This window comes from Hibiscus syriacus, unplaced genomic scaffold (assembly GCF_006381635.1).
Source record: "Hibiscus syriacus cultivar Baekdansim isolate YM2019G1 unplaced genomic scaffold, ASM638163v2 tig00110575_pilon, whole genome shotgun sequence".
NCBI lineage: Eukaryota > Viridiplantae > Streptophyta > Magnoliopsida > Malvales > Malvaceae > Hibiscus > Hibiscus syriacus.
Genome location: NW_024062786.1, coordinates 298446 through 309216, shown reverse-complemented (window position 1 = coordinate 309216; position 10771 = coordinate 298446). Strand labels below are relative to the sequence as shown.

General features: G+C 35.9%; 1 protein-coding gene and 1 pseudogene across 1 annotated transcript; both read right to left on the bottom strand.

The window, feature by feature from the left end:
- Nucleotides 1-285: 285 nt before the first annotated feature.
- LOC120133034 lies at nucleotides 286-1232 on the bottom strand (annotated as a pseudogene).
- Nucleotides 1233-3395: 2163 nt separating this feature from the next.
- On the bottom strand, nucleotides 3396-5637 carry LOC120133033 (probable polygalacturonase; the record flags this gene model as incomplete). The annotated part of the gene is made up of 6 exons (XM_039149697.1): nucleotides 3396-3810; nucleotides 3889-4548; nucleotides 4627-4697; nucleotides 4778-4952; nucleotides 5030-5150; nucleotides 5314-5637. Coding segments are annotated over 6 exons (1407 nt in total), but the record flags the coding sequence as incomplete, so codon positions are not given.
- Between the last annotated feature and the right edge of the window lie 5134 nt (nucleotides 5638-10771).

Below are 10771 nucleotides of genomic sequence, written 5' to 3'. Positions count from 1 at the left end.
GAGATCTGCTTCAACCCAGGTGGCTTGGATTAGCCCCGATTAAGTGTTATTTCCGCATTATTGTTTAACCCTTGAGGGTTTGTTCGTCGCTTAGTGAGCCAGAGACTCACAAGGACGTGGATAAGGCTGACTTAGGCGCCATTTCGACCTGGAAATCGTCTAAGTGCCGCACGAATCGTCTAGCAGAAGTCTAGCCCCGTGACACTAGGTTTGGGCTTGTGTGATGTTCAGCTGTGTGTTTATTGTACCTTATCTCCTATACCACTTCAAGACACTTTTTTTTTCTTATTTAAGATTAGGGGTTTTTTTAATGAAGTACTCGAGGTGATTTACTTTAGCGCAGTCTAGGTTAGGTCCTGTAGTAACGTTAAACAACTGAGCGCATCTCTTAAAGAACCCAATTCTGTTGTTTACACGTGCATCGTTGGGTATCCCACACTCCAGTCCACTGTTGATTATGTTGTTCACCAATCCAAATCACGCCGTCCGATTAGCCGCCAAGTAGGCTTCTGTCGGGACGTATTTACCCACCATGACACCGTGGCAAGACGGCTTCGGTGTCTGCACCGTCATCCAGAACCAAAACGCGGTTTTGTATGCGATCAAAGAGTTGTTGGCTACTATTTCCGGGTTTCTTAACCCATCAAAACCAACTGCCCTCCCAGCCTGTCCATAATTGTAATTCCTGTTAACAAAAAAACATCAACCTATTCAGTTAAACCAATGAAAAAAGACATAAAAATGAATGTAATAATGATATTACTGTTATTACCAGGAGGATAGTTGAATGGGGCCTCTTCCATGGTACGATTTTCCAGGGAAGCAAGGCCACCGTGTGTTGGTAGCGTCACAGTAGTTGCTTTGAGGATTGATTTCCTCTTTGAAGCACAGACCCCAAGCGAATGGGCCGTCGGGTGCGGTGGCCCATCTGCCGGTGGTCTCTTGCGATATTTGAGCTAGAAAAGCCGCGATTTTGCGCCTCCTGGTGGCTATATCCCCCGTGTTACCGAACTTGGGGAAGCAGCTCGCTGCTTGAATGAAAGAGTTGTAAGTGTAAAAGTTTCTTGCAAGGCATGCATTATCATCCTTGTGTAAAAATATGGAATTATACAGGTTTTCTGTGATCAAAGAGGAGATGGATGAGCGCCTTCGAGCCTCGACTCCGGTCGATCCGATGAATAGAATAGTAAGCACAAGATTAATAAGAAGGGAATAAGAGAAGAGGATTCCATAATGGCTGCGTGTTTGAAAATGACGATGGCTGCTGTTATTTATAATGGCCACTACACGTCCATGTGAACTTGCGGACATTGTGGCGGGAATTGTTATACCACATAAACAAGCTATGAAGCTAGCCAGCCATATCGAGTCTTTTGACTTCTATAAACGTTTTTCAGAACTAAAAGGTATGATATCAACTTTAGCCCTCGCTGTTTATATTTTTATCAATTTGATCTTTATTTTTTGAACTAATTTTAACTCTCAATATTTTATAATAGGCCAACTTATTTCTTTTAACAGAAAAATCAATTAAACATTAACTTTTCCATAAATTTTGACAAGAGAACAGGCCTTACAATTCACGAATAATTCATATTAATATGACAATTTATTTATTAAGACACATCAATAAATAATGTATAATATCTATTAAAATTATTATGAAATACATGTAAACTACATAATATTAACAAAATTTAGTTTGAAAAAGACCTTAATGATAAATAGGAGTGTTATTCTCTTCAGAGGTCTCAGATTCGAGGAACTATGTTTGTAGGGTGTGTGTATTGTCAATCACTAAGAAATATCCTAAATGTATACTACCTTGTAATCAACCTATACTATTAAAAAAAATAAGAATTAAATAGATAAAAATAATATACATATTAAAGACAATATATCATTATACCTAACCAATGGAGATTGAGATAGTCAGTGTAATTTGCAAAGAGTTGACCCCATCACTTTGTGAAATCGATTTGGTGCGACCAATTGTTCCTCAAATCTCATAAAATGGTGGAAATGTCGACACAGCGCATAAGCTGACTTGCAGGAAGAGCATGCAATGCAAAGGGCTGATATTGCCATTCCCAGCATTTAAATTCAATTTATTATTTTCTTTAATCTTCATGTAAATCTTTCTTACCATAAACTTGCCAACCTTTAAATGAATTGCCAGCATTTCAAGCCATAAATGTGTTCAAAATGTTAGATATTTATATAAACTTGGAAATGTTGATAATTTATTTTAAATGGAATTAAAAGATACGTGTAGTTGTGACTGATTGTAGTTAATGGAATGGATGGACTTTGTCAAATGTATTAAGAGTTGCAAAGGTCGGCTGAAGCATTTTTGGATTTGTTTTGACTTGGAGATCGAATCAAAATGATTTTAAAAATAATCTGGTGAAAGTTGACTTGCTAAGTGGCCAAAAATGATGGTAGCTTTCTGGATTTACTCGGTCGTTAATGATCAGACTGTATAATATAAATATTATTAAGTGGCCAATCAACGGCGGCCGGCTTCGGAGTAAGTACATTCAAAACGTAAAAACAACAGATAAACAGTCTTGAAAAAAAAAAACAAATAAAAGCAAACATAAATATTACAGAGCGGTAACGAGTATTATTCTCTCTAAATATTTTAAGCTCGAGTAGTTGTGTAGGTATGTCTGTGTTAATAACAGCTATTTTTTTTAATATATTATTAGAGTCGTTATATGAAGAGTACTCTAAGCCCGTGCTCAAGGCCTTTCACTTTTTACCTTTATAATTAGAAGACTTAACTTTTTTTTCAATTTCATAAAATGACTCTTACTTTCTATTTTTATAACTGGAAGTTAATTTAATCATTTTGTATGATTTGTCAATATAATATTATATTAATTATTTAGAGTAATAGACTTTCGTTTGTAGGGCCTATTTTTAAGTTTTTACTTAAAACCTCAAAAATATTTGAAACAATTATAAATATTATCTTATAATCCCTTCATGATATTGAAAAAAAAATACCTTAGTGAGAGTAAATACATTTGCCCATAATTAAATCCAAGGCGTCGGTTTTCGGCCTCTCCTGCAATGTTCTCTAGTGTTCTGCCATCACCAAAACCAAGTACAGGAGCAATTTCGGTCTGAAATTGCGAGGTTTCCAGGGAGCTTGAAACATACATTTGAAGGCAGGTTTTATGCTGTGTAAAAAAGAAAGATGGCAGTGAGTCGTCTCCTAGATAAAAGAAAACCCTTTCAATTTCAAGGGTTCTCAAAAAGATTCATTGGTTTGTTTGTGTGCATTCAAACATCTCAATCTCCTTAGATTTTATATTTTTTTTCTCTTTTCTCAGAGCTTGTATGATACGTAAACAAAGACATCGGTCTAGCATGCCGTTTTCGTAGTATTCTCACTTCGGAACGTTCTCCACATATCATTCCAAAGCATGGAAAGTGCCTTTCCCATTCATACAAAAGATGCAACTTTCCAGGAAACTGGCTTGGATAGACCACAATCACGATAAAGGCTACTTGAGCAATAACGCATCATATGTAAATATTTCTGTGATTCTCTTTTAATTGACCTCTTTGAACAACTTGCTTTTAGGCAACGTAGCAGAAATTTATAGCAAGACAAAGAAAGAAGGGGGTGGGGGGAGCCTTTGAAAGACATATGCTTCATTTTTCTATCAAATCACTCACTTATTCGTTACTGCAAACAAACTTACAAGAAACAATCTCTCTAACAAATCGATAACCACATCGGCTAGTCCAGTAAACTTCGTATGTCGGCCATCATTCCCTTGCTGAGGTGACAACGGGCTGTTGTGTTGAGAAATGGCAAGAATCAAAATTCCAAACTAAAAAAATGTCACCGTAAAGAGCTTCTGCTTTGATTACCTGAACTATGCAAATGAGTTGATATATGGTAACAATCTGAATAATGCTTGGGGTAGATGCTTTCATTTAGAGGTTCACAAGTTTCTGGGAACACCAAGGCGGAGTACCCTTGAATGTACGAGCAGTTCCACGGAGACTCCGAGGTTACATTGAGAGTAATATTCAATAAGCAAAGATGACGAAAACTGTCCCCTTCTATGCCGTTGAGGAGACCTGCAAATTTTATGTTATCTCCTTTGACATCTTTAACAGTGATCCTTTCTATTACAGGGAGAGCATTTGGATCATAAAACTCATCTGGATGCTCGGAAAAGTTGCTATTGAACCTTAGAGCTGTGTCTACACCGGACAAGGTAACATCTGATATATAGATATTTCTCACATAACCACCCCTTCCAGGAGCAGTCTTTATTATGAAAGCTGTGCTTGAATCGAAAAAATAGAGGTTTTCTGCATGAACTTCGGAAACACCTCCTGACATCTCACTTCCAATTGCGATCCCAGAGCCGTTTCGATTATGACCAGTGAGCCGGTGGATGAAAATATTTGTGCTGGGGCGTGCTAATGAAATGCCGTACTCATCCCACCCACTCTTGATGGCAATTAGATCATCCCCAGTGCTAATATAACAGTCTTCAATGCACACATCATCGGAAGAATCTGTATGTGTTCAACCATATTAGTAGAACGAGGTGAAACGGTTCAAACAGAATTTCCAGTTTAGCATAAAGAATTCACCTGGATCGATCCCATCCGTGTTTGGTGAATCCAGAGGAGCCAGAATTGTGACATTCTGGACTGTGACACGGCTATGCATTGAGAAAATAAAAGTCACAACCTCATTGCAAGATCTGAAGAGCATGCTAATATTATAATGAGGACCACTAACCTGCAGTATACTGGATGGATGGTCCAAAATGGAGAATTCAAGAAATTCAAGTTTGAGATTACAACTCCAGTCGAGTTCATCAACTCAACCAGATGGGGCCGAGTAGAGTCCAGAGTTTTACTTCTAAACCAGTTCCACCAAACACTGCCTTGGCCATCGATGGTTCCGTTGTCACCTGCATGGAGAAGCACTGGCATCAAGAAAAGAAATAAAATACTATCAGAAGACGACTTTCCATCGATGCTACTTAACCTGTTATGATTACATCGGTCAAATTGCAACCATATATGAGGCTTCGATGCCTTCCTCCAGGTAATTCCCTTCCTTGGCCATAGGAAGGCAGAGGATCAACAACTGGCCAATCATCAGGATTCTGAAACAACAAAATATGATTTTATATCATTGTAACAACAGGCTAAATCCGGACTACTACCAAATTTCAAGCCAAAATGAACCACAAGAAGACCATGTGTTTAGGTTGTAATGTTCATTGGACATGTGGGTTAATATTGTTTCGAAGTAAGCTAAAAACTGACCTTCGATCCAAGAATTACTGCATCCTTATCTAACCACAAAGTCAGGTGACTGATGAGATCGAAGCTTCCTGTCAACCACCGGCCAGCCGGTACAAAAAGCTTGGCCCCACCTTTGTCAGCGAATGAATTGAGGTAGAAGATGGCATTCTGAAAGGCTTTCGTATTGAGAGTGACACCGTCTCCAACCGCCCCAAATTCGGTAACAGTGACACTGTGAGGCCGAATCTCCTCGGGGTCCGTCTGTTTGCAATGTGAGCTGCCCTTGACAGCCCATGTAATATGACTCCAAAATGTAACTATTAAAAGTACCTTAACCATCTGAAAAGAAATGGTTTAGACTTTAACATGAATAGTTTAAATCATAATTTAAACAGCTTGTCTTCCCCATTTTTTCTTTAGTTACTCTTATTCATGATTGAACATGAGATGAAGATCTATTAATTAAGTAATTTAGATAAGAATGATCATTGAACAAACTCTGAGAGTTCAAAATGCAGATATGCACAATCTACTAATTTAGATAAGTATGACCATTTAGCAAACTCAGAGTTCAAATAACAGAAAATGAAAGCCAGATTAACAACAATGTGAATCAAAGTAAGCCTGAAAATAGCATAGTCAGAACCGAAGGGAACCGTACCGGCCAAGTCATGGAAAAAAACTAAAATGAAGAACTATTTGCTCATTCAGATCCTAAAAGTGAACTTGTTCGAGTCCAAAAACTTGGATTTTTAGAGAGAAAGAAAGCACAAATTTAGAGAGAAAGAAGTAAAAACTTTAAAACAATAAAACAGAAAGTCAAAAAGGAAAAACATTGATCGAACGACTCACATTGAAAGATCTCTTCATATGAAATAATGAATGGGATCTGCAACTTTCCCTTTTAAATCCAAGCAGGTAGGCAGAAAACTTGGGATGCTCCAACTCAAGTTTTTTTTTTTTTTTGTTAAAAACAAAACACTTTGAAGAATAGAAGAAGAGTTTGTTAAGATCCTTCCTCTAGCTAGCTAGTAATCAAGTGCGTGTGAGGGAGACAGTGTGTGGGTGATAAGATGGGTCACTGAAAGAACCACCCAAATAAAACATCATTGAAAGCGACCGTAGCTGCCCACCAAAAATTAAGCAGTAGGTCCTCTTATGTCTTTACTTGCTTGCTCTCTTCCCACAACTGATGAGAAGAAATGAAGAATTACCCTGAAAAGTTAAAGCTTTCAGAAGCTGAACATAGGTAAAAAAAACCATTTTTTAATTACTACCTTACCTAACTCCTAATGGATATTTTTCGACTATGTTTACAGATCCATCATTTAGTTCCTACGTAAATTATGTTGTGAGTGGTCCTCCACCGCAAACACTTCAATCACAATGTGTCATAAAAATCGATATCCGATTTTTCATAATTTTCGCAGTTCTTAGCGAGTGGTGGGATTGTCATTCATACACCTCCAGTGTCCTTATTTTATAGATATCATATATTGACATTCAGTCTTTATCGAGATAATGTTATTGAGAGTGATGATGACAACGACGAGGAAGAAGAGGAGGATGAGGATGTTGAAGATGATGATGAGGAGGATGAGGATGACAACGATGAGGATGGTGAAGAGCATCATATCAGAAGAAACCCTCCTAGAAGTAGACGACTATCACCCTGTGGAACACATTCCAGGAGACATCGATGAATTAGACAACCATGATAATCTTTTTATTTATTGTGTGTTTATTATATATTTGTCTCTTATTTTGTTTTGTTTTATTATGTATTTATATGAAGTAAGATTTTTCCTCTTAATTGGTTTTTGACTCTTATTTTGTTTCATTGTTCTATATATTTATAAAGTAAGTTTTTGTATGAAGTTTAATGTCTTTTTGCTAACAATGACAAGCAAGATACAATAATTTGGGTAGGCTCGTTTTATAGGATTATTTCCTAAGACCTATATATATATATATATATATACATATGCAAGGTGAAAGCTAATTTTAATCTAATCATACAAAAACTTTAGTTGTTTAGCTAGAATAGCTAATATTCAGACAAATATTTTTTATTACAAATATTTAAGCACGCCATTCAATAAAAAATTACTTGAGGAGTTGAAGCTTAAAATAAAAAGAAAGGTTAAACTTGGGAGGAAAAGAATAATCTCTTTGTTATATTGTAGATTGTCAGTATCATTTAAGAGTTTTTTTTCTAAGCGATGATGTCGACCTTTATGATATGATTGAGATATACTACTCTCATTTTGTATCTCATGTGGATTTGTTTGTAGAGTTTAAGGATGCTGATGATGATGTTTCGAGTTAGACTACCCAACAAATTAAACAGAATGAGTTCGAGAACACAAAGATAGATGATGAACAGTCGAAAGTATGGTTCAAACGCAATTGGGCATCGTAACATCATTAAGAAAAGTCTGCTTTAGGTGTATGCGTATGTTTTTATTTATTGTTTTAGGTTTATGTGTATGTTTTTATTTACTGTTTAAGGTCTGTGAAAGATGTGTGGTATTTTTGGTTCGTTGGTTTGGTATGTTTCATGTCATGTTTAATAGTTTGTTGTTTAATGTAATGTTTATGGTTTGTTGTTTTTATAGTTCACATATATAACAAATCTCATATTGAATTTAATTAGTCCTACTAAGAACAAAATCCATTACAATATTGCTTTCATGATTCCAAAAACAATAAAAGCAACCTTTAAACGTGTCATCACATGAGCAATATGTTTATGAAATCTTTTCGATGTACGAAACTGAGAAAATTTTGGCAATGGTTGAGATAGTCATGCTTCTGCAGTGGAAAAACTGTTTTTGCTTCATCTGTATATGGATTGGTTTAGACTGTACAACACTTGATCTCCTTTTGCAGCCTCTCTTTTATGTGAAGTAACTGTATGCCTAAAGCATAAGTTGCTTTGATGACACCCATTGTAGAGGCTTGCTTCAAGATATGACAACCAACTTCAACATTGACACAATATTTGGAAAAACACTCAACTATACCTTCCCTGAACAATGCATCTGGATTTTTGGAAACATAAACATTTCATACGAACAACCATTCAGAACGATCCAAATATTTCAAAGCATACCAATGAAGTTGAACATTTACAAATATGAATATGTAATTTGATGCCAAGCAAAAGTCTAGTAAGTTAAACGAAGGTGAAAAAGTCTTCAATAGAATTAGAAGCAACACAATGTAAAATCTCAGCTAATATATCATTTGGAAGATAAGATAATGAATATTTAGATGCCATTGAAAACGATAGAAAATTCTATGAAAATGATAGATAACATCATCAGAAAGATACACAGAAGGCAAAGTACTGAGAACTGTTTGCTTAATCTCTTATATATATAATGTCTGATGTTGGATAAGATAAAATCTGAAGAAAAAGAAAAACGAGTTTCAATGGATGCACTTTCCCCATTTTCAGAGAATATGTGTCATGTCATAGTGTTCCATCCCATCCGAAATGAAAGACGCATTCCAGGGGAAGCGTTTTCCATTATTATTAAGAAAATCTCTTCCACGTCATAGTGTTCCATCCCATTCGAAATGAAAGGCGTGTTCCAGGAGAAGTATTTTCCATTATTATTCAGAGAATATCTGCTATGTCATAGTGATCAATCACATATGAAATAAAAGGTGTGTTCCAGAGGAAACGTTTTTCATTATTATCAGATAATCTCTACCATGTCATAGTGTTCAATCCTATCCAAAATGAAAGGTGCGTTCCAGGGGAAATGTTTTCCATTATTATCCAGAGAATCTCTGTCATGTCATAGTGTTCTAACCCATCCGAAATGAAATGCGCGTTCCAAGGGAAACAATTTCCATTATTATTCAGAGAATCTCTGCCATTTTATATAATTGACATGAATTGTTCCCCGATCCTCAATATCTTAAACTCTTCAATTCTAAAACTTTGTATCTTTGAAATCTTAAACTCTCAAACGTTCAAACTTTCAAACTTTGAAATTCTCAAACTCTTAAACTAAGAAAATGACTCTTATTTCACTTGTTGTTTACTATGATGAAGAAATTGGGGAAGATAAATATAAGGTTATTTTCTAATCAGATCATTATATCATACTATGCTTAAGGAGAAACATCACTCTTCATAATTTAATCACAAAAATCTCAAGGAAGGCTCGTGTTAGAAACAGTAGAAGACTAGCTACACTTCAGTACATATTTTTGACTAAATTTTTTGTTAACATTTACATCGTTCAATCTCTCAAACGAAGACCATGCTACTATGATGATTGATACTTCAAGTCAAAATTCGAACTCTATTACAGAAATTTATGCCACTTTTGTTGACATGCATCCATTTCTGGGTATGTCTTTATCCTCCTACTATGGCTTGCTTGAACCAATTATCAAGTTGACAGTCCAACTCAAACAATATGTAATGATTTCACGTTATTAATGGCTAGCCCACCTCCTGTTAGCATACCATCAAGTTCTATGGGAAGGCATTCATCTGTCACTTTTTTCGACCTTAATATGGAGATACCTTTTAGTTCTAAGGGGAGATATTCATCTGCCAGGACCTTCAACCTCAATATGGTAATGCATTCCACATAACACTTAATTCATAACCTATATGGTGGCATCCCTTCAAGTTTCAAAGGAAGGCATTCATTTGCGAACTTGTTTGAACTAAACATTGGAGTCACAAAAGAACCCTCATATCTTCCAGAAGAACCTCTTCGTGAGCTAGGAGCAGATGGTGTTGAAGCTGTATTATTCCTTGAACCCGAGTCACCACAATTCAACATGGACTCTGATGATGATGCTAATAAAGTTCCTACAAATATGATACAATTCGAACCTTCAGCACACATGTATGAAGCTGACTATGATGCGACATATGGGCTAAGATTTCTTGATATGCCTCATCTTGAAGACTATGGGAGACATTCATCAGTTAATGATGGCGATTTATATAGTGGAATGGATTTCACATCTAAAGAAGAAACAATGATGGCAATTAAGAATTACATTATTCGTAATTCAGTTCAGTCCAAAGTCGACCAATCTACTAGAGCTGGGTATATGGGCTAAGGCCCGCGGGCTACCCGTTTAACCCGTGACCCGTGCGGGGTTTGGACATAAATAACTGAAGCTCGTTTAAATTGCGGGTTTTTTTATGCCATACCGTTAAACCCGCGGGTTTAATGGGTATAACCGCAGGTAGCCCGTGAAGCCTGCAATAGCCCGTTTAATTTAAAATTTATAAAATTTTAGAGAAAATAAACTAAAAAAATTTTATAGAAAAAGAAAATAAATTACCTATAAATATAATGTTACTTATAACCATTGTAGTACTTAAATTTATTAGGGCATTTGTCATAATTCTACCGCTACTTGATATTTTTTTTTCATTTACAATGTATCAAAATATTCTTCATTTTAAAAATTAAAAATTAAAAATTAAAAGATT